The sequence below is a fragment of the Protopterus annectens genome, chromosome 8.part1, assembly GCF_019279795.1.
Source record: "Protopterus annectens isolate FY-2018-M chromosome 8.part1, PAN1.0, whole genome shotgun sequence".
NCBI lineage: Eukaryota > Metazoa > Chordata > Ceratodontiformes > Protopteridae > Protopterus > Protopterus annectens.
In genome coordinates, this window is record NC_056742.1 from 113309538 (window position 1) to 113334246 (window position 24709).

The 24709-nt window shown below is 39.8% G+C and overlaps 1 protein-coding gene across 1 annotated transcript in view; it reads left to right on the forward strand.

The window, feature by feature from the left end:
* LOC122810226 (AFG3-like protein 1) overlaps positions 1-24709 on the forward strand; it is a 1103851-nt gene that overhangs the window by 1043834 nt on the left and 35308 nt on the right. Inside the window, exon 16 of the mRNA XM_044081735.1 lies at positions 4927-5121. Coding sequence (XP_043937670.1) covers positions 4927-5121 — 195 coding nt within the window. The remainder of the gene's footprint in view (positions 1-4926; positions 5122-24709) is intronic.

The following is a 24709-nucleotide window of genomic DNA, read 5'->3' on the forward strand; positions in this document are numbered from 1 at the left end:
ATCTCCACCCTACTTTATGCCTCTCCAATATATACCAACCTAAGGCAATGAGATCTAAATAAACTCGAGACCTGCTACAACAAAATCACCAAATTCGCCACCAGGGCATCCTACCACAGTCACCACTGTCTCTCACTTACTGAACTAGGCTGGCTAAGAACTCCCTCACCTCCTTCAATGGTATCAACTCGCACTCGCCCACAAACTGGTAAACCATCCTCTAAAGGTCCCATCCCTCCAGTATCTACTCCAACCCTATCTCACCACCAGTCCACTACAATCCAGCAACAAAATCAATTACAGGTTACTACAGCCAATAACACTACTGGAGAAGCACTATTATTCAGTACTATACCCAAATTATGGAACACCCCCCCCCCACACACACAATAACTTCTATACCATCATGCACCCACTTCAAAGCTTTACTTAAAGCGCACCTGAAAACATGCTGGCTATGTCCTTGTAATCCTCCCCTCTAACTTCTCCCACTCCATCTACCCTCTACCTCTCTTCCACCCCACAAACTACCTTTGATTACAGCAAGCTCTGATACTTCCATGCCTATCTACTTATTATATGGCAGTAACTTCTTATTGTAACAATTGTTAATATCTGTTACGACTTTGTGGATGGAACAGATGCTAGTTATCTACTGAATGTACTATGTTCTTCATCTATAACTATGTTTGTAATATTTTAATTACTAGAATTCTTCATCTGTAACTATGTCTGTAATATTTTAATTTGTGGAGCTTTTCTCCCCGGGCCTATGCTGAAAATGGACCTGCGTCCAGTCGGACATTCCCAGTCAACGAATGTAACTAAATAAGTAAATAAATCGCAGGACAACTGTACATAATAAGAGAGAGGGAATTATACATATGTCAGTGATGGATTAAAGACAAATTGTATTTTATATATAACTTTACAGGAGGTGGATGGTGGGACTGTTACAGTTTTTTCAGATCATTTGGCAATTTGGATTGAGCTAGGGAAAAAAAGTGTATAATAAAGGAAGGGAGAGGAATAAAAACATTAACAGTAGATATATTGGATGGCAGTCTGCAGTTCATTTGTAAATAGAGCAACCATGGAATAACCATAACACAGTAAGAGTTCTTATAAGTTATGGACAAAGTGGTAGCAAGCAGTTGAAAATATGAGAAAGTATATAAGAAGGCTGGAAACTAGAAAGAAAGGTGCAAAATATGGGAATATATGAATATTACAAAAAAAAAGGATAGCTTAATGTTTTTAGAAAAAGAAAAGGAGTTGTATGAAAAAAAAAAGAAAAATGTAGTTATTTGAAAGGCAAAATTGGTATGACATAAGGAGAATGTAAGAGTAATGAAGAAGAATAAAAAATACACAGAATGAAGTAATGAATGTACTGGCTAAATATGTTACAAAAATGTTATTGATTTTATTTTACATTTGTTGACCGGGCTAGTCTAACTGGATATCTGTCCGTTTTCAGTAGAGGCCCGGGGAGAAAAGCTCCAAGCATGAACAGTGACAAAAGTTTGCAATATATAAAAAGACACACAAAATTACAGTACAGAGGCAACATTGGTCAAAAGAAAAATTATACTAAACACTATAGTAAGTTTGAGCAAGACCCAATTAGGAGAGAAAACCCTTTTATTTTATCCTCATACTGTGAAGGAAAGCGTAGTGACTAGAATTAGAGGCATAGATTAGAGGAGTAGAGAAAGGGGTGAGAGCAGGAAGGGGAAAGAGATATCAGTCTGGGTTCACACATGGACAAAGCCAGTGAGTTTTAAGATGTTCTTTAAGATGTTTTTTAAATAGAGAAGTAGAAGCAAGGGTTGATATTTCAGAAGGAAGCTGATTCCAGTTTTTACCTGCTGTGTTCGAGAAAAGTGAGTCACCAGCTTTGTTGTTAGATTTAATAGAGGAAACTAGGAGCTTATTAGCAGAGCATAGTGTAGCCAGATTTTTGTATGGTGTAATAATATTAGTGAGGATAGGGGTGTTGTTGGGGTAGTATAGGATCTTTTGGGTGATAAGTAATTGTTGACAAAGTAGATGGTTCTGTAATTCTAGCCATCCCAGTTGTTTGAGGTTGAGGCAGTGGTGAGTTTCAAAGGGGGAGCAAGTGATGAACCTAGCTATGCTATTATGACAGGTAGAAAGTTTGGAGAGGTTGTTTTTAGATAGGTTAGTATATATAGAAGAGGCATAGAAAAGGGTAGAAATAATGTGGGTCTGGGCAATAGTTTTTCTGGCAGAAGGGGTAAGGAAGGGTTTAATTCTATAGAGGGTACCAAGTACTTATGTTTGAGGCATAAGATTATTAAGGAATAAAGAAGTTATTTGGAGACTGAAGCAGCTAGGAGAGGAAACTTTGAATGATTTGGAGAAAATATAACAATAAATAGCGATTGAGGTATTAAAGATGGTACATTTAGATTCAGTCTCGGGAATAGATGATAAGCCATAAGATTTATAAACAGTGATAACTGGGAGAAGATCTTTAAAAAAATCTCTGAGTGGATAAATGAGAGCATATATGGAGTTGATATATGTGAAGAAATAATAAATTCATTTGGAAAAAGGGAGATGAGAGATTTGTCATTGACATCCAGTAACATTAACACTCGTTACAAAATTCTAATGAAAATGGTGCAAATAAGATTTGAAAGAGTATTGAAGGAAATGAAGGTGTCACTTGTGGAGTATATGGAATTAAAGATAAAGTTGAGATGATATGGTTTAGAAACATAGTAGATGTGTTAAACGGACAGAGAGATATTAAAATAGTATGAGCTGTAACTTTATTCATTTATATTTGTTTATTGGGGTAATGCATTGATCTCAGTGGACCATTTGCAGACACAGCCCGGATGAATAGGATCACTGTAGAAATGAACAAAACATATTTACCGATAGAAGGATATGATAAATACACACACACGCAGACACACGCACACGCACACACGCACACACACACACACACACACACACACGCACACACACACACATGCACACACACACGTGCATACACATATTTATGGATGCAGGAAACAAAAAGTGACAAAGGCTTTTGACTAATGTGGAGTATAAGCAGGTTTGGAGCTTTTTCCAAGTACATAAAGTTAAAGGAATTATGTTATAGGTATTATCGGGTGCTTATGAAAATGTTCAAGTAAGGATTCTTTTAAATGGGAAATGTGAAAAAATTCGGGTAGAAAGAGGCATACATCATGGGCGCCAGCTTATTGTTTGTTTCACTTCAGTTATGAGTATTGTTGCCTGACAATGGCGGATCATTTTAAGGAAATAAGGTATTTTATTGGAGGGAAAGTTGAAATGCCAGAGAGATTTGCATATGCAGAATGATTTAGTGATCAAACAAGAAATAAAAGTTTGAGAAGAAAGGCATGAAAAGATTATTAAGAAATACAGAGTTGAAATTAAATAAAGGGAAAAGTAAAGGTTTGAGGGATGTTGCAAAAATAGGTAATTCTGTTTTTCTCTGATAGAAATGTCATTGTTGGATATGAGATTTGGTAAAATGAAGATAGAGCAAATGGAATGTATTTTAGTGGAAATTAAAGAAGTAACAAGTTTATGGAAAACATAAAATTGTCATTCTTGTATTTGATTAATTCAGGTTTTCCTATGGAAATCATGATACTTGAGTAGTGTGTTTATGTTCCTGTATGAGACAGAAAAAGAACTGTAATTTTTCAGTAATATGGGGTTCCAGGTTGAACTGTATTAAGAGGTATTTTAACAAGGACACAGGTGATTTGGGACTGGTTGGTTCAATTCTACATAAGGCATCATTAAATGTATTTTGGATATTAAACAAGATAAATGAAAATAGGCAGAATGTGTTGTGAATATTGGGTGCGAAAAATGTAGATTTGGGGAGGGGAAAATGAGTCATGGGAAAAGAATGGTCAGAGCACTTTCTGTAGAAACGTCTGAACATCGCAACAAAATCAAGTCAAGGCGAACAGGTTTGAGAATGGAAGAAAAAACTCAGAGAATGGTTTAAAAAATTGTGAATTAACAATTATGTGGATCATTGGAATGGTTTATGGATGATGTAAAAAGAACCATAAAAGAAAGGATGACAAGACTAAATTAAATTTGAACAGGTCAGGATTTATTTTTGTGTGGAGGCTAATTCTGGATAAACTTCCAGTCAAAGATGTTTAAAGCTGTATCATAAATGTGCCATGATTGTAAAGACCTAGACACATCAGAAGTTGTGTTTGAAGTGTGAAAAGATAAAATTGTGGAAATACATTTTCTAAAAAGAATGTTTTATACATTATAAATGAAATAAATATGAAATTATTTTTGTGTGGGTATTCCAAGGATCTGGCAGTTGAGAATGTAAAAAATGAATATCTTACATTTTGTGGGAAATAAGGATGGCAAGAACAGAAAAAAAATTTTGTTCAGTGGTAAGTAGCTTTTTAGGGATGTAAGCAAAATTAAAAAGTAGCTTTGGAGAAAAAAAATATAGGGAAATGAACGATTTATAAGGGTGATGTTTGTTATATTGAAAGGTGACTGCAAAATGTAAATACATAATGTGAAATAAGTATGTAAATATTTATATAAATAAACCCCTATTCTTTTTGAAAAAGTCTTGATCTTTTACATTTATCTGTACTACCCCCGACTCAGGCAAATAGTTGCTCATTTTAACATGTCATTCGAAGAATGATACTGTTAATGATAGACCAGCATTATTGGACAAGGATCAAACTGACATAAGCTGTCACCCAATGGTTAATGAAAAGACTGGGTGAGTATTTGGATAGTGAAGGTCAAAAGACTGTACTGTTAGAGAAATTATTTAAAAAAAAAATCAGTTTTACTAGTCTCCTGGATTATATCTACATCTGATTTGAATGGTTTGTTTTGCAAATTCCTTTCCAGATTGTCCAGTTTGGAATGAGTGAAAAGTTGGGCCAAGTTTCTTTTGACCTGCCACGGCAAGGTGATATGGTGCTGGACAAACCGTATAGTGAAGCCACTGCAAAGATAATTGATGAAGAAGTCCGAAACCTCATCAGCTCTGCTTATGAGCATACCATGAAGTTATTAGTAGAGAAGCGTGAGGAAGTAGAAAAGGTAAGTACCAAAGCAGTAGGCACTTTTCATTCTTTATGGGGGGTGGGTTTTGCACAGAAGAGTATCATAATGACATGATTGCTTTAAATGGGATAAATAAAAAGTTTATCTTATTACATCAACATGAGTCTTTCATAGTATTATGTGGTGCTAAACAGAGGCATTACTCATTGCACATAATATCATTCTGATGTATATTGTAGTTTTAGTGCACATTGCCTTCATATGGCTATGAGAGGCCAGACTCAAGTTGTAAATGTTCCAGTGCTCATTCTTCATGGTAACTGGATTAGATGCTCATTACACTACTTAAAAGTAGAATGTTTTTCATTTGCTGTGAGAAATTATACTATGTAGCTACTGAACTGTATGCATAAACTTGTGCAAGGGGAATATAGATGGACTGAGCACACTCAGATTCAGAATCTTCAGCCACTCCTCTGGTGTAAGAGATATCCTAGCTGGATCTTTCTGGTTTTCTGTTTCATTATGTAACATTTATAAAGTAAAACTAATTCAAGTCAAAAGTACGTAATATTGAAGACACTCCTTGTTCGGGTCCTTTTTTCTATTAATCCTTCTCAGCAGTCAGAATTTGGCAAAAGACTTGGAAGATCCCACATTTAGTAACATTTTTACACTCATGCTAATGCATATGATGATGCAGTGCACTAGATACACATGCATGCAGGTCCCTGAGACCCCCCAAGATTTTTACTGATGTCCTTCAAGGATGCATCTGCAGTCCTTACAAATGGGTTGTCCTGTCGTCAGGCAGCCCTTCGGTCGGCCGGATTCCAAAGTCTGGGTCTGGCCTCGGCTGGTGTCGCACTTCACCCGACGTCATAGCTGCAGTTATTCGGGTATAAAGGCATCAGCCGACGCCATTTTCCTCAGTCTTTCTTGCCGCGTGGTGCCCGAAGCAGAAGCTGTTCGCAAGTGCCGGTCGGTCAGAACCAGAGATTACTACTACCGAAAACTATTCTGTGTTTGCATACCTAGTAAGAGTTTGGTGTGTCCATGTGACCATCACATTACAAGCCAACACTGGCAATACTTTTGCCATCTCAGAGAGAGAGAGAGAAACAGAAGGAAAATTGCCATGTCAGCTCTTCAGACTCCCTGACAGTGTAAGAGGGAAAGCTTTTGGCCAGTTTTGCAACCAAAAAAGATAATGACATTTAAGAGACCATCTTGCCGAGACTAGCCAGAGGGTCCAACGTACAGTATCAGACTTAGTTTGTAGTAATGCAGCAGGAACCACATTGGACAGCAGGTTGCAGCCTAACCATTCAATTATTAAATCCACAGCCCACCCCGGGGGGGGGGGGGTGGAGTCTGCAGGTGTTTAATGAATGCTTAATGCAGCATCAGTCTTCCATTTCTGTAAAAGAGAAGGGGACCTCTGAAATGGTGGTTCTAGTTCCCACCTTGGTGTAGGCATATTCTACAGTTTTGATCCAGTCTTTCAACTAGCTGACTGACTGGAGCTCAAAACCCAACAGACTGACCCTGGAACAGGAAAGATTAGGGTAACTTTAGGCTGAAAACTCCTCTGCTTTGAAATCCAGTTAAGTCCAGTCGGACCAGTTGGTCCCATTTGAAGAGGACCGATCAGGTCATCCTTCTCAAATGCTGGTGTCTCAGGGTTTAAACTTCAAACATGTCTTTGCTTGAAATCTAGACTGATATCAAACATCTATCCATCCTCTAGAAACATCTTGCAATAATATATGAAAAAGGTGCCCCAGTCCCCCACCCCCTCCACACCCATTTATCAGGGATGCTGTTTAAACATCCTGGAGATATTCATGCTTTGTTGTGCTATCTGCAAGAAAATTGATGTCCTTTACAAACTACTGATTGAGTGGGTACAGCACACTTATGCAGTATCTGTATGGTCTCTGGTATAACAGTGGTCCCAAAGGCCACATCACTTTACTATCTTGGCACTGATCAAGGATTCCAGAGCTTTTCAGGAGTGACAAGAGAACGTCCTCTGCCTTGCTCAGTTTTAGAGTTCTGAACTGTTCAACTCCCCTTTTCCTTTACTACAAATACTACAGTAAAAATAGCCCAGGTAAGGGGTAACATTTACTTGGATGAGCTAAAAGACATCGAAGTGGGTAAAGCAGATGCTGCTGTTTAAGAAAGACTATAGTTTGGACTTCAGGAAATTGTGGGAATGGATACAGAGCAAGAAACTTAAAGTTGTGTAATAAAACAGCAGTCATGCTGTTTGCAACTACACAAAGGTTAAAAATACACCCCCACTATAAGACCTTTACTGCTGTAATGCTACGTCAGGTCAGTACAGTTCCACATAACCACAGGCTGCATCTTTATCCCACTTTGTTTTTCATTCAGCTTCTTGATGCAGGGGTGGACAGTATATTAAAGCATATACTGTTCACCTGTGCATTTATGAACTGAGCAGTATATTAAAGCGTGTAAAGATCTGCTAGTAAACTAAAGCACACTCCTCTAAAACCAAGCTGAACCTTCAGCATAAATATGCTAGCCCTCCAAGCTGGGATAGCTACTTCCCAGTGGTGGCATTCAGCTCTTCAGTCAATACAATTGTGCTTCAAACTGCAGTCATCTGAACTTGCAAGATTAAAGTACTGTCAGGTGTAAGCAAACACCTCTGCCTTACCTTAAAAAGGGCAGGTGGTTGTCCCTCTTGGCCAAATCGACCACATTGCTAACATTTGTCAGCTTTAAACTGTTGTCTTGACTTCTGCACCACCTCCAACAGAAGATTAACCATTAATGCCTTACCTCTTGCATACGTAAAAGCAAGTTGCTTTATCCCCCCCACCCACCAAAAAAAAGTATTTTGAATAACAGTAGGGAAGGAGTCTTTACTGGCCACCTCCTGTCCAAGACATTGATGTTAGTAAACTGAAATATTTTCTTAATGGGTAAAAAAAAAATAACTAACAAAACTGTGCGGGTTGCAGACCTACGCTGCTTGCATCTATCTGAATTATGTGAAAGCAAGTGCTACATGAATGTAGAAAGAGCAGTTCTCATAGGCTGTTTGTCTTAAATGCTGAACTGGATCTGGTGTATAAGAGTAACAGGTTTAACTGCAAAGTATTGGTGGTCAGCACTCTAATGTGCAATTTCTTGTCTTTAATTTTTAAAGCTCAGGATTGTGGTATCTCTAGCATTTCTCCTTTTCCTGAGATACAGCTGTCTAAGAACCAAAAACAAAGACTGCCAAGGACAATTGTATTGGTAGACCCGAATGTGAAACGCTTATATTATAAAACGCCTTCCAGAAGCTCAAAACCAGCTACAGGTAATTCTTAATTACAATAATTTATTAAGAAAAGTTTCCCATTGAAGAAATTAAAAAAAAGAGGTGGTAGAAGCTAGTTATTCCTTTTTATGTACTACATTACTGTGTCACTGTCTGTAACTATCGTGGGAATCCCTACTTACATGTAGAATTCTCTTCTGAGAATTTCATATGTCCTGCACCTTTAGATATGGCTTTCTCTCATCTAATTTCTGAACTGTTGGTAATAGGTGATCCCTTGTGATATAAACATCTTCATTTTCTATAATGCTTTGTGGCTCATGTTTGTTTTTCAGCTACTTCAATATTATAATGTTTGCACAATCCCCAATTCAACAGTCTTGCCACATTATTATGCCTTTCAGTAATAGTCTTTCTGCCATTAGTATATCACAACCAGCAACAAGATGTTCAACTGTTTCCAATTCTCTTTTACAAAATCTACATTTTTATGCTTCTTTCACGTCTTCAATGGACTTTGTAAACCAACATGTTCATAGTCCACTATCTTGGGCTACCAATATCTCTCCTTAACCATTCCTGCATTCAGTCCTGATCGACAGGAAGTTGCTCCAATAGTTTTCTGTACTTGCAACTATATTTATGCATTTTCTACATTTCTTGCCTTCTCATATGATCCTTCACCTTATATTCTTTCTTTTGTTTTTTGTCACTTTGTTGCTGCCTGATTTTTATCTATTTCTGATTTGATTTCCATTTCTGCTTGACACAGATAAGCTTCTGCTAAACTAAGCAGGGAAGTCGTGTTAGACTTATTCTCCTCATGTTTCAAAACTTTCGCAATGTTTGGGTCTTGCAAGGTCAGCAGATATGTATGCAGTCCTACGATTGCAGATCTATGCATGTAATCAGTTTCGAGGAGGCCCATATCTCCTTCAGAATGAGGAATATATAATCTTGGTATACACTGATTTTTATAAATCATTTGATAAGCATGAAGCATTTTTCTTGTTTTCCTGTCCAACTGATCCAGTACCTTTTGGGGCCAGTCAATCGCTCCAAAACTGTAAGCTAGGACAGAAAGAGCCAATTGGGTTATAGCTTGGATTTTGTTCCTAGATGTCAAAAGTTGTCAGTATTAATTTTAGTCTTTTAAAATATTCCTAAGTTTTATTCGCATTTGTTCATGTTTCACTCTTGATCCTTCATCAATTCCCAAATACTTCTATACTCCCTCTTGCTCAAATTCGTTTATATCACATTCCTGTCCCAGGCTGATGATGATCTTCGTGTTTCACTGTTGGCAGTCATTACATTTGGGTAATCTGCTGGCAGGTTGCCCTCAGTCGGCCTGAATTCCAAAGTCTTGGGTCCTGCATCGGTTGCTGTCTTCTCTTCCATGACGTCAGGTCGTCAGGGGTATAAAACATGCAACCAACGCCATTTTCTTTAGTCTTTCTTGCCACTCTGTGCCCGAAGCAGAAGCATTTCACAGGTGCCGGTCGACCGACTACTGAAATATTTGAGTTTGAGTTTCAGAACCAAAGTCTTCACTAAAGCTAAGTACTCCATTGGGGAAACTTTTTTCTTGCTTTTTACCGATGTCAGAAAAAGTTAATAATTGTATTACTTGTGGGAAGCAAATACCTCATAAGGATTTCCATTTATACTGTATTCCTTGCCTAGGCCCTGATCACAACATGCCTGGCTGTCGGTTTTGTACTAGATTTAACCAAAGCACTATGAAGCATCGGTATATTTTTGCATCAAAGTATTTTGGAAACAGATTTAACTACCCAGAAATGTCGTCGGATAGCAATCCGACTACCGGAGTACATAAAAAAATGCAAAGAAAAGGACAGGGAAAGGCAGTCAAGATCCAAAACAGATGAAGCTTCTCCTAAGCCAGTTGCCGGTTCGCCGGTACTCCGTGAGGCGCCATCACAGCCCCTGATAACCCGCTACCTTTTGAGTCGCAGGCCTCTACCGACACCCATGTGGAGTCCAGCATGCCGGAAGATTTTCAGGGTATTGGACTGACAGATGTACCTCCCTCGGATGGGTCCGGAGCTGCTGAGCAGGCACCGGCTTCTGAGGGTGTATTCAGACCTCAACATTTGTACATCAAACCGACGACAGCTACAAAACCAAAGACAAAAGCAACTTCTAAAACTAAAAAACTGACGCATGAGCCACATGCACATTCCTTTATGCCTAAAAAACAGATGATCAAAATGGCTGAAGACTTTATTACCTTGATCAGGGGTACCCATCCCCCTCCAGATAAGAGGCCTAGGCAAGACACTGATTATGAATCTTCAGATCAGGTTTCTGTTTCTTCTGATTCGTCTTCTGATCAGGAATTATCTGTACCTCCCTATGAGGATTCTGATGCTGAGGAGTCTATTCCATCTGCATCTCCTCCTGAGGATTATTCATTTGGAAAAACCTTGCATACTTTGAGGGAGCATTTTCACTGGGAGAGTCCAGACTTCTCAGAACCAAAAAAGAGGCTCAGGGATTTCCTTCTTCTCCCTCAGCACAAGCCTTTAGCCATTCCCCCTGTGTTAGACATTGTGGATGATGTGTTTTCGGAGTCGAGCTTAACCCTTGACTCCTTACCTCCGGCTCCCAGTAAACCTGACAGATATTACAGGGTCCAAAGGGAGTTGAGGCCTCAACAGCAAAAAATCCTACCCCCTCTGACAGAGATTCAAGGGCACTGGACAGATGGGGAAAAAAGGTTTATACATCTACAACCTTGGCAATCGGGGCCTTAAACTGTCAATTTTATATGTTTAAGTACCAACAACATGTTATGGGATTGCTGAAACAGAAAATGATGTTGATTTCAGAATGTGCAGAAAATAAAGAATTGCAGGAATTATTTAATGCAGCTGAACAAGTTGGAAAGCATACTTTAATGTGGTTTTGATTCTTTAGAGGCCTCCTGCAGGGCCTCAGTTACTGGATCTGTGATTAGGAGGCATGCCTGGTTAAAGGAACAAAATTTGCCTGATCATGTTAAAGCTAAATTGCTAGATGCACCTTTACAGCATGATTTTCTGTTTGGTATTAAGGCAGAAGAGGTTTTAAAGAAAATGGAAGACAAAGCTAATTCTATGCAAACTGTTAAAGACTTGTTACAAGTGCAGCCATCAAGATTCAGTAGACACTGGCCTACAAAAAATTGGTCCTTTCCTGTGTCAGACAGAGCTCAAAGGGGGCAAACCCAGACGCCCTAAGGGTTCCAGATACCAGGCGCAAGACTCATACAGGTCAAAGCAATGGGGCACATCCACCTCCAAATCTGGAGGAGATAAAGCGCAAACCTACAGAAAGCACTCCCAATGACTTCCTTCTGCCTACACCAAGCACTTATCTTTTGGCAGCACCCATAGGGGGAAAATTAGCACTTTTTGCTCAAATTTGCCAGTTAATAACCCAGGACAAGTGGGTTCTAAACATCGTATCACAGGGATACAGATTTCATTTCCACACTCTGCCAATGGCAAATGGTTGGCCAGATCTGCCAAAAAATCAATGGGCAGAGAGACAGAAACAGGTTACGTCCCTCATGGATATGGGGGACATTCAGACAGTACCAGAACAGGAAAAAGGACAAGGTTTTTACTCAAGGCTGTTCTTGGTACCCATAAAGGACAAGGCCTGGCGGCCAATACTGGATTTATCGATTTTGAACACATACCTGGACAGTCCAAAATTCAAAATGCTGACTTTGCAGCAGCTTCTGCCCATGCTGGGCAAGAATGCTTGGCTGGTGACTTTAGACTTAAAAGAGGCATACCTGCATGTCTCAATAAGACAGTCGTGCAGAAGATACCTCAGATTCAAGGCTGGCTTAATGCATTACCAATTCTCTGCACTGCCCTTTGGCTTATCTACTGCGCCCGTGGTCTTTACAAAGTGCCTGGCACCAGTAATTGCATTTTGCAGACAAAAGAAGTATACAAATATATCCTTACTTGGACGACTGTCTCATTCAAGCATAGAACAAGGACACTCTTCTTCGACACCTGGCATTTGTGAAAAGGCTTCTAACATGCCCAGGGTACACAATAAACGAAAATAAATCACAACTGGTACCCTCTCAAAAGATAAAAAGTTTGAGTTCTTCATTTTAGACCAGATAGATCAGGGAATGTTCAGTGGAGATTTAAACAACAGATTAGAACAAAGAGAAGCGTTATGGCAACTTTTGTTTGGGGCAGATCTACCACCTGGTCAAAACGAGACAATCAATTTAAAATGTTTTCTAATTGACAGGTAAAAGTTCCACAACATAGTAACAGTGATTATGTTTTTAGGGTAGAAGTAAATCTGGTTAAAAAAATTTTTTTATATACATTTTTTATATATGTTTTAGTAGCATTTTTTGAGGTTGTACCTAGTTTGTATGATTTTGGACAACAAATGACATATTTAAATATTGTTTTTTGTATTACAATGAGAAGTGTTTAGCATATGATCAAGTATACACATTATTTAATATTTTTCTACTATTGTATAATAAAACAAATAGAGAAAAAAAAATATATATATATATATATATATATATATATATATATATATATTTTTTTTTTTTTTTTTAAAAAATTGTAGATAAGTATACACATATGCACACATAAACAAAAAAATATTTTTAGAGATGAGGTATTGATATACTTAATCAGTTAATATAGCACATAGAAATAGTAGACAATTACTTTTTTTTAATACATGTGTATTTATTGTATATGGAGGCACATTTTTTTATATATGCATTCATAATTACTTGATGAGCTTAATTAAGGTTTAATAATTTCAACACTGAATATTTTATTAGATGACATCATTTCCTGAATTGTATGTATAAAAAGAGGAGTTTGGGAAGTCTCCTTTTTCTGAAGAAGTTCACAATAATAAAGGTGAATGAAAGCGCTAAAATTATATTGTCTCGCAGTGGTCTGTGAAGGTTTTCAACTCAGTAAGGTTTTAAGTTGTGAAAAGGCTTCTAACATGCCTAGGGTACACAATAAACGAAAATAAATCACAACTGGTACCCTCTCAAAAGATAACATTCCTGGGTGCAAGCTTGAATACAACTGCCCAGATGGCTTACCTCACACCAGACAAAGGCAACTGACTACTTACTTCAAACTGATGGCAACAAAAACCCAGTCTTCTGCAAGACAAATTCTGCAGTCTTTGGGCTTCATGGCATCCTGCATCCTACTAATTCCATATGCAAGACTGCATATGAGGAAACTTCAGTGGTACCTAAAAGGTTTATGGAGTCAACATTCACACAGTCTGGAATCCATGATTCCTCTCATTCCTTGCCTGCAACAGGAGTTTCTATGGTGGGCAAAGGCCTGTCACCAAAACAAATGGACAGCCCTTCACTCTACCTCCTGCCAGCCAAACTTTAACAACAGACGCATCCAATTATGCCTGGGGGGGGCCCACATGGCAGGAAGATGCATTCAGAGCATATGGGCACCAAAACAAATGCATCTACATATCAACCAGAAAGATATGCTAGCTGTTCAAAATGCCCTAACAGCCTTCAAGGACTTACTTCATCCAGGACAACTACTTATAAAGACGGACAACACCACAGTCATGTGGTATATAAACAAGCAAGGGGGCACACACTCATACCCCCTTTGCAGATTAGCCATGGCACTGTGGGACACAGCTTTGACCTGCCAAATACATCTTCAAGCTCAATTCCTGCCAGGAAAACAAAACACTGGCAGACGATTTAAGCAGAAACCTTATGGATCCTCACGGGTGGAAACTAAATCCACAAGTCTTCAGCATGATAACAGAAAAATGGGGGAGCCCAGACATAAATCTGTTTTCCTCTCCTCTAAATTATCAATTGAAAAGATTCTGCGCAAGGACTTATCACAGACAAGCATGGAAAGTGGACACTCTATCCTTCAGTTTACGCCTTTCCTTCTCTGCCTCTTCTACTCAAGGTCCTCCTAAAAGTCAGACGAGAAGCCAAAGATGATATTAATTGCCCTGGACTGGCCCTGCCAATATTGGTACCCAATCCTAAGGAACTTGTCTCAGTACCCAGCTTGGACCTTGCCTCAAAGACCACAACTACTGTCCCAGCAAAACAATCAGATCCTGTACAATCAACTACAGACTGAACCTGGCAGCATGGCTAATCATGTAATCATACAAACGACACCTCTCAGTAAAGCTGTGATGGATGTCATTTTGGAAGCCAGAAGGCCTAGTACTAGAAAATGTTATGCCAACAAATGGAAGAGATTCTGTGCTTGGAATCGAGCACAAGGAACTGATACAGCAGAACCACATATTCCTCAGATATTACAATACTTAACTGAGATGCTTGACAAAGGCCTATCTTTCTCATCAATCAAAATCCATGCCTCTGCCATTTCGGCTCATTACAATACAGAGCCACCAATCTTTTCTCATCCTTTACTAAAGCAGTGTCTTAGAGGAGCCAAAAATTTAAGGCCTCCTAGAAGATCATCATTACCTGCATGGGACCTCAATTATGTGTTGGAAAAGCTCACCCTGCCTCCATTTGAACCAGCTGCTACCGCTGATGTAAAGTTCTTATGGAAGACAGCTCTACTTCTAGCAATTACTTCAGCAAGAAGAGTTTCAGAGCTACAGGCCTTCATGGCTGTAGAGCCTTTTATCATATTTTACCCAGATAGGGTGTGTCTGAGGACAAATCCTACTTTTATGCCTAAGGTGGTTTCCAGTGTGGCTCTTAACCAAACAATTCATCTGCCAACTTTTTATCCAAATCCGCAGAACAAAGGTGAGAGAATTCTGCATTCCTTGGACGTACACAGACAGCTAAGATTCTACTTGAGCAGGACTAAAGCTCTAAGAAAAACTGAGCAATTACTAGTGTCATATGCTGCAGGATCAGAAGGAAAGGCTATTTCAAAGCAGACAATTTCAAAGTGGATAAGCCACTGCATCCGTTTCTGCTACTTGCACCATGGTAAACCTGTGCCCAAGTGCATTAGGTCTCATTCCACCAGAGCTGCAGCTACTTCAGCAGCCTTTCTCAGAGGAGTACCAACCAAAGACATTTAAGAGGCTGCTACTTGGAGTTCTGTTCACACCTTCACAAAGCATTACCATTTGCCTGTCTACTCTAAGTCCAGGGCAGGCTTTGCCACTGCAGTGCTGCAGGGCCTTATAGCTGCACCTAATGTTGTTTAGCTCCAGCCTCCCAACCATAGCTTTGGGATTCTCCCCAAATGTAATGACTGCAGCAGTGAAACACGAAGAACATAGTACAGTTGTGTACACTTACCATAAATATAAATGTTCGAGTGTATTCACTGTTGCAGTCCATCCCCCTGTCATTCTAAAGTTTATCTTTCCTTCTCTATCTTCTACAACCTATGTGGTGTATTTGCTTGTAGATGAAGGTAAAGTTTATATTGATGCATGTGTGTGTGTGTGTGTGTGTGTGTGTGTGTGTGTGTATATATATATATATATATATATATATATATATATATGTGTGTGTGTATATATATGCAGATGACTCCACTCTTATCTGCTCGGACGACTCTCTCACCAAACTCCAAGTCACAACCCAAAACTGCTTTTCTATTGTCGAAAAATGGTTCTCAGATCTAAAACTCCTACTTAATCCAACTAAAACCAAATTGCTCCTATTCTACCCCTCCCCAGCGACTTCTTATGGCACGGAACCTCCCCATACCCCCACCTCAACCTTCATTGTGTCCTGTAATAACGGTACCAAAATTTATCCTGTCATCCACACTAAACTACTTGGAGTGACAATTGACCACAAACTGAGATTCGACATCCATGTAAACCAGGCCATTAAATCACTTAACAAGAAACTTGGGTCCATGTATAAAATAAAGAAATTTTTAACCCCCCACACCAAACTAACCATTGCCCGTACCCACCTCCTACCCACACTCCTCTATGCCTCCCCAATATTCTCCTTCCTTCACAAGAAAGAGCTTAATAAACTATCCACTACCTATAACCACATAGCTAGATTCATTACCGGACTACCCTACCGCACCCATCACTGCCTAAATCTAAAAACACTGGGATGGCTAGAATTGCCTAACATCCTCAAATTTAACCAACTTACAGAGGCATTCAAAATCATAAAACACCCTGAAAAAACTCCCTCACTGAACAATATACTTACCCCCTACTCTAATCTAACATCCCTAAGGTCATCCAAAAGTATTCAAGTATTAACTATTAAATCTACTAACTCGGTGGTGATGCACTGTACGCCAATTCCATTGGCAAAAACTGGAATGCTCTCCCAACAACCTTAGACTTATACCCACTCTCCACCAATTCAAAATACAACTTGAACTCTATTAAAATCTCAATGGCTATGTCCATGCTCTAATCCAGACTAATAGCTCAGGCTCCCAACTCAACCCGGCCTACATAGGCCTCCATCCAGCCCTTAACTTAAGGGTCCACTATTAAGCCCTAATTACTCATCTTTACTAACTTATATCACTAATTGAATTTTTCTTTTTACCTACTGTTATATTTTTGTATTTTTAATGTTGCCTGTCTCAATTTCCTAGCTTATGTCACTATATTTTTATATTTTATATTTTTTATGTACCTCTGTGCTTTGGAGCTTTTCTCCCCGGGTCTCCACTGAAAATGGATATGTATCCAGTTGGACTAACCCGGTCAACAAATGTAAAATAAATAATAAATAAATATAATAAAATATTGCTACCTTTTGGGGGCACCTGACATCGGGGGAAAGAAAAACTAAAGAAAATGGCGTCTGCTGCATGTTTTATACCCCTGACGACCTGACATCATTGAAGAGAAGACAACAACTGACGCAGGACCCAAGACTTTGAATTCAGGTCAACTGAGGGCAACCTGCCAGCAGATTACCCAAATATAATGACTGCAACAGTGAATACACTCGAACATCTACATTTATGGTAAGTGTACACAACTGTACTTTTCATTGGTGCTGCAGCTTTCCTACCTTAAAGGTTGCTTTTGCACATTTATCAAAACCAAATGACATTCTTGTATCATCTGAAAAAGTTTTGACCACTGCAGTTTTGTTTTCATTTTGCCATCTGATGAACTGTACAGTTTTAAATCATCCACAAAAAGAAAAGTCCTATCACTGTTTTTTGGGAATTATTGCCATGCCAGCTATGTAGACAGCTTAATGGGTTAATGGGTTAAGGGTAAGACAAAAGAGCAGTGGTGTCAGTCACCCTGGAATTATCCCCCTTAGAATTTTTATCTCTGGAATGATAATTTGTTTTTTATCATGGCTTAACTTCATGGTCGCTTTAATGTAATTGATCAGTGTAGGGTGCATCACTCTTTTATCCATGAATGTGGGATACTGTCAAATACTTTTTTTTGTCTATCCTTGTCATAATTAGATTCTTACCCTTTTTGCAGTTCTCTACTATGACTTTATTCAACAACAAATGATCCTTTGTTCCATCTTGCTTTCATCACCCTTTTGTTCTATTGCCATGATTGAGTTTTCTTCTAAGTGACTATAAACTGTCAGCATCAGTTCCATTGTATAGTTTATACATTGTCAGAAGGCAAGTTATTGGTCTGTAGTTTTTAGAATAGCTTGCGTGTTTGTGCTTAATGAAGGCTATTGTTTTTCCTGTTGTTAATCGGGTTTGGCGTCTGTTCGGGATGTGCATATTTCTTGTTCTTGCTCATGGCTAAATTTTCATGTAAAAATGTTAATACTTTTAGCCAGAAGGTAGGTACTGCATTTTATATCCTGTATATTTTAACTTCTTATTCTTTCATTTACTTTTCTTCATTCAGCATTTTTTATGTTCCCCAGGATCTTCATAGACATTTCTCCAAAATGCATCTATTTTTTTTTTTTTTTTTTTTTTTTTTTTCTTTTTGATGGTGTTTCAATTTCTTTTGGCTTGTTTCCTAATTCTGTATAAAACTTTTTTGGGTCATCAATAAATTGCTTATTTTGTACTTTTCATTTGTTTATCTGTATATCTTTGAAGCTGTTATATACCTTTGGCAATATTTTTAGTTTATTATCTGCGATAGTGCACTATAGATCCCGATCTGTTCTGATACTGTGCATTGCTTTTATCATGTCTGAGTATTTTTTCTTGTTCTGTTTCCTCTTTATACTCTTCTAACAGTGACACTTCATATCTTAATTGCTTTACAGTTTTCTCTATTCAATACTTCTATGATGGCATTTGACTTCTCCCCTTCCCTTCCATTACTGCCGTCTGTTTTTGTTGTAAGACTTTGTTCGTTATTAATTTAACTGCACAGCAATATATCCTGTTTACTTCTGTTTATATTGCATGGATCTCTGTGAACAGTCCTAATTACCATGTTCATTTGTTTTAGCAACTTCAAACTTTTGGGGTTTTATTGACTTTCTGTAGTCCTATTTCTTTCATTGATCTTAATATGTCTGTCCCTTTCTATTATATCAAGCAAGCAACTGTTCTGTTAGATCATTTTCTTCGTAATTGAAGAGACATTCTTTGTTCTCCATTTCTTGTGGGCATTCTACAGAAAGCTCCAGAGCATCTTCCTGTGCCACATTCTCTTCATTTTCATCTTGTGTTATCCATTGCTCTTTCATTTGGGAACTCGATAGCCTATCACTCCACAACATTGACTGCATCAGAGTTGCAACAGTTTCCTGATGTTCTTCGTGTTTCACTGTTGCAGTCATTATATTTGGGTAATCTGCTGGCAGGTTGCCCTCAGTCGGCCTGAATAACAAAGTCTTGGGTCCTACGTCGGTTGCTGTCTCCTCTTCCATGACGTCAGGTCGTCAGAAGTATAAAACATGCAGCCGACGCCATTTTATTCGGTGTTTCTTGCCGCGCAGTGCCCGAAGCAGAAGCAGTTCGCAAGTACCGGTCGGCTGACTCCTGAAATTTCGCATTTGAGTTTCAGAACCGAAGTCTTCAGACTAAAGCTAAGTGCCCCGTTGGGGACACCTTTTCTTGCTCCTTACCGATGTCGGTAAAAGTTAATAATTGCATTACTTGTGGGAAGAAAATACCTCATAAGGATTTTCATTTGTACTGTATTCCTTGCCTAGGCCCAGATCACAATGTGCCTTGCTGTTGGTTTTGTGCTAGATTTAACCAACACACTATTAAACGTTGGTATGCTTCTAAATATTTTGGTTCAAGATTTAGTTATCCTGAAATGTCATCTGTTAGCAATCCGACTACCGGAGTTCACAAAAAACGCAAAGAAAAAGACAGACACAGACCGTCGAGGTCCAAAACCAACGACAAAGCTTCTCCTAAGCCCGTCACCGGTTCGCCGATACTCAGTAAAGCGCTTTCACAGCCCCTGATACCCACTACTTTTGAGTCACAGACCTCTACCAAGACCCGTTCAGAGTCCGGTATGCCGTGAGATTCTCAGAGTATTGAACCTGCGGATGTCTCTCCCTTGGATGGGTCCGGAGCCGCTGAGCAGGCACCGGCTTCTGAGGGTGTTTTCAGGCCTCAACATTTTTATATTAAACCAATGCCAGCCTCAAAAACAAGGTAAAAAACTTCTATGTCTAAAAAACTGACGCATGAGTCACGTGCTCAGGCCCCTATGCTTAAAAAACAGATCAAAATGGCTGAGGATTTAATTACCTTGATCAAGGGTTCCCAACCCCCCCCCCCCCCCCACCCTGCTAAAGAGGTCTAGGCAAGGCACTGATTATGAATCTCAGATCAGGTTTCCATTTCTTCTGATCAGGAAATTTCTATTCCACCCTGTAAGGATTCTGATGCAGAGGAATCCATCCCATCTGCATCTCCTCCTGAGGATTACTCTTTTGGAGAGACTTTGCATACTTTAAGGGAACATTTTCACTAGGAGAGTCAAGGCTTCTCTGAATCAAAAAAGAGGCTTAGGGATTTCCTTCTTTCTCCTCAGCATAGGCCTTTGGCAATACCTCCTGTATTAGACATTGTTGATATGTTTTCGGAATCAAGCATGGCTCCTGATTCCCTGCCTCCGGCTCTTAGTAAGCCAGACAGATATTACAGGGTTCCTGACTCCCACAAATTTCTATTCAAAAATCCTGCTGCTGATCCTGAAACTATTTCTCAGGGTCCCAAGGGTGTAAAGGCCTCTACAGTCAAAAATCCTACCCCCTCTGACAGAGATTCCAAGGCTGATAGATGGGGAAAGAAGGTTTATACTTCTGCAACCTTGGCAATCAGGGCCTTAAACAGCCAGTTTCATATGCTTAAATATTAACAGCATGTTATGGGTTTACTGAAACAGAAAATTATGTTGATTTCTGATTGTGTGGAAAATAGAGTTACAGGAATTATTGCATTCAGCAGAACAGGTTGGAAAGCATACTTTGCAATGTGGTTTTGATTCCTTGGAGGCCTCTTGTAGGGCCGCCATTATTGGATCTGCGATTAGAAGGCATGCCTGGCTCAAGGAGTAAAATCTGCCTGATCATGTTAAAGCTAAATTGTTGGATGCCCCTTTGCAACATGATACTCTCTTTGGTAATAAGGCAGAAGAAGTTTTAAAGAAAATGGAAGACAAAGCTAAATCTATGCAAACTGTAAAAGATTTCCTGCAGGTGTAGCCACCCAGTTTCAGTAGACACTGGCCTACTAAAAATTGGTCCTTTCCTGTGTCTAACAGAGTCACTCAAGGCAAATCCAGGTGCTCAAAAGGCTCCAGATACCAGTCACAGGGTTCTTACAGGTCAAAGCAATGGGGTGCCTCCACCTCCAAAACTGGAGGAAACTAAGCACAACCCTACAGTAAGCAGTCTCAATGACTTTCCTCTACCATCACCAAGCACTTACCTTTTGGCAGCCCCCCTTGGGGGGAAAACTAGCACTTCATGCTCAAAATTGGCAGTTAATTACCCAGGACAAGTGGGTATTAAACATAGTATCCCAGGGTACAGATTTCATTTCCATACTTTGCCAATTCCAAACGGATGGCCAGATCTGCCACAAAACCAGTGAGCAGAGGCCCAGAAACAAGTCCTGTCCCTCATGGATATGGGGGCTAGTCAACCGGTACCAGAAAAGGGAAAAGGGCAAGGGTTTTATTCAAGACTTTTTCTGGTACCCTGAAAAGACAATTCATGGCGTCCAATACTGGACTTATCGATTTTGAACACATTCCTGGACATTCCAAAATTCAAAATGCTGATTTTACAACAGCTACTGCCTGTGCTAGGCAGAAATGCTTGGTTAGTAACTCTAGACTTAAAAGAGGCATACCTGCATATCCCAATAAGGGAGTCATGCAGAAGATACCTCCGCTTCAAAGCAGTTTGTTTGCATTACCAATTCTCTGCACTGTCCTTTGGCTTATCTACTGTGCCCAGGGTCTTTACAAAGTGCTTGGCACCAGTAATTGCATTCTGCAGACAAAGAAGCATTCATATTTATCCTTATCTGGATGACTGCCTCATTCAAGCAGAGGACAAGGACACTCTTCAACATCTGGTGTTTGTAAAAAGGCTGCAAGCATGCCTAGGGTACACCATAAACAAAAAGAAATCACAACTTGTACCCTCTCAAATAATTATATTCCTGGGTGCAAGCTTGAATACAACTGCCCAGATGGCTTAACTTACGCCAGACAAACAAAGGCAACTGACAACATACTTCAGACAAATGGCAACAAAACCCAGTTATCTGCAAGACAAATTCTGCAGGCTTTGGGGTTCATGGCATCCTGCATTCTACTAATTCCATATGCGAGACTGCATATGAAGAAACTTCAGTGGCACCTAAAAAGTTTATGGAGTCAACATTGTCACAGTCTGGAAAGAGTGATTCCTCTCATTCCCTGCCTACAACAGGAGTTTCTTTGGTGGGCAGAGACATGTCACGAAGAGAAGGGACTGTCATTCACTCTACCCCCTGCCACCCAGACCCTAACTACAGACGCGTCAGACTATGCCTGGGGGGCCCACCTTCCGGGGAGATGCATTCAGGGCAAATGGAGCCCAAACCAAATGAATCTGCATATCAACCGGAAAGAGATGCTAGCTGTTCAGAATGCTCTGACAGCCTTCAAGGACTTACTTCATCCCGGACAACTACTGATAAAGATGGACAACACCACAGTTATGTGGTACATAAACAAGCAGGGGGGTGCACATTCCTACCCCTTTTGCAGACTAGCCATGGCCTTGTGGAACACAGCCTTGACTTACCAAATAACATCTTCAAGCTCAATTCCTACCAGGAAAACAAAATACTCTGGCAGACGACCTAAGCAGAAATCTTATGGACCCACACAAATGGAAACTGGATCCACAAATCTTCAGCATGTTAACACAGAAATGGGGGAGCCCGGACATAGATCTATTTGCCTCTCCCCAAAATTATCAGTTGGACAAATTCTGCACAAGAACTCATCATAAAAAACCATGGAAAGTGAATGCCCTGTCCTTAGCTGGAAAATCAGTCTATGCCTTTCCCACTCTGCCTCTGCTCTCCAAGGTCTTACTAAATGTCAGACAGGAAAAGCCAAAAATGATAGTAGTGGCTCCGGACTGGCCTCGCCAGCACTGGTACCCACTTCTAAGGAATATGTCTCAACTTCCTCCATGGTACTTGCCTCAAATACCTCAGCAGAACAATCAAATTCTGCACACTCAGCTCCAAACTCTGAATTTTGCAGCATGGCTGATCAATTAATTATTCAAACAACACCTCTCAGTAAATCTGTGATGGATGTCATTTTGGAAGCCAGAAGGCCTAGTATTAGAAAATCTTATGCTGATAAATGGAAGAGATTCTGTGCTTGGAACCAAGCACAAGGAACAGACACAGCTAAGCCCAACATTCCTCCGATTTTACAGTATTTGACTGAGATGCTTGACAAGGGCCTATCTTTTTCTTCAATAAAATTCCATGCCTCTGCCATCTCGGCTCATTACAACACAGAGTCTCCCCTCTTTTCTCATCCTCTGCTTAAACAGTATCTTAGAGGGGCCAGAAATTTAAGGCCTCCCAGAAGATCACCATCTCCTGCATGGGACCTCAATTTTGTGCTGGAAAAACTCGCCCTGCCTCCTTTTGAACCAGCAGCTACTGCGGATATAAAATTTCTATCTTGGAAAACAGCTTTTCTCTTGGCGGTCACTTCAGCAAGAAGGGTTTCAGAACTACAGGCTCTCATGGCAGTAGAGCCTTTTATTATATTTTACCCAGACAGGGTGTCCTTCAGGACCATTCCTTCTTTTATGCCTAAGGTGGTATCCAGTGTGGCTCTTAACCAGACCATTCACCTGCAAACTTTTTACCCAAATCCGCAGAACAAGGGGGAGCGGATTCTACATTCATTGGACGTACACAGACAACTAAGATTCTACTTAAACAGGACCAAACAGGACCAAATCTCTAAGAAGGTCTGAGCAACTACTGGTAGCATTTGCTGCAGGGTCAGAGGGGAAGGCTATATCAAAGTAGACTATTTCTAAGTGGATAAGCCACTGCATTCGTTTCTGCTACTTGCACCATGGTAAACCTGTGCCCAAAGGGATCAGATCACATTCCACCAGGGCTGACTCTACTTCAATACCTTTTCTCCGAGGGGGTCAAACCAAAGACATTCTAGAAGCTGCTACTTGGAGCTCTGTTCTTACCTTCTCAAAGCATTATCATTTGCCTCTCTTCTCCAAGTCCAGGGCAGGCTTTACCACTGCAGTCCTGCAAGGCCTTATAGCTGCTCCTAATGCTGTTTAGTTCCATCCTCCCATCCATAGCTTTGGGATTCTACCCAAATGTAATGACTGCAACAGTGAAACACGAATAACATAGTACAGTTGTGTAGACTTAACATAAATGTAGATGTTCGAGTGTATTCATTGTTGCAGTCCAGGTTACCCACCCGCCATCCCCCTTTCTATACCTTTTCTTTCCTTCACTATACACTAAAGCCTTTTGCTTTTAGATGAAGGTAAAGTTTATGTTGCTAAAACTGCATTTATATATATTTCTGTTTACATATATATATATATATATATATATATATATATATATTTGCTCCCCATTTGGGGGGGGGGGGGGTCACCCGACATCTGGAGCAAGAAAAACTGAATAAAATGGCGTCAGCTGCATGTTTTATATCCCTGACGACCTGGTGTCATGGAAGAGGAGACAGCAACCGACGCAGAACCCAAGACTTTGTTATTCAGGCCGACTGAGGGCAACCTGCCAGCAGATTACCCAAATGTAAAGACTGCAACAGTGAATACACTCGAACATCTACATTTATGTGTACACAACC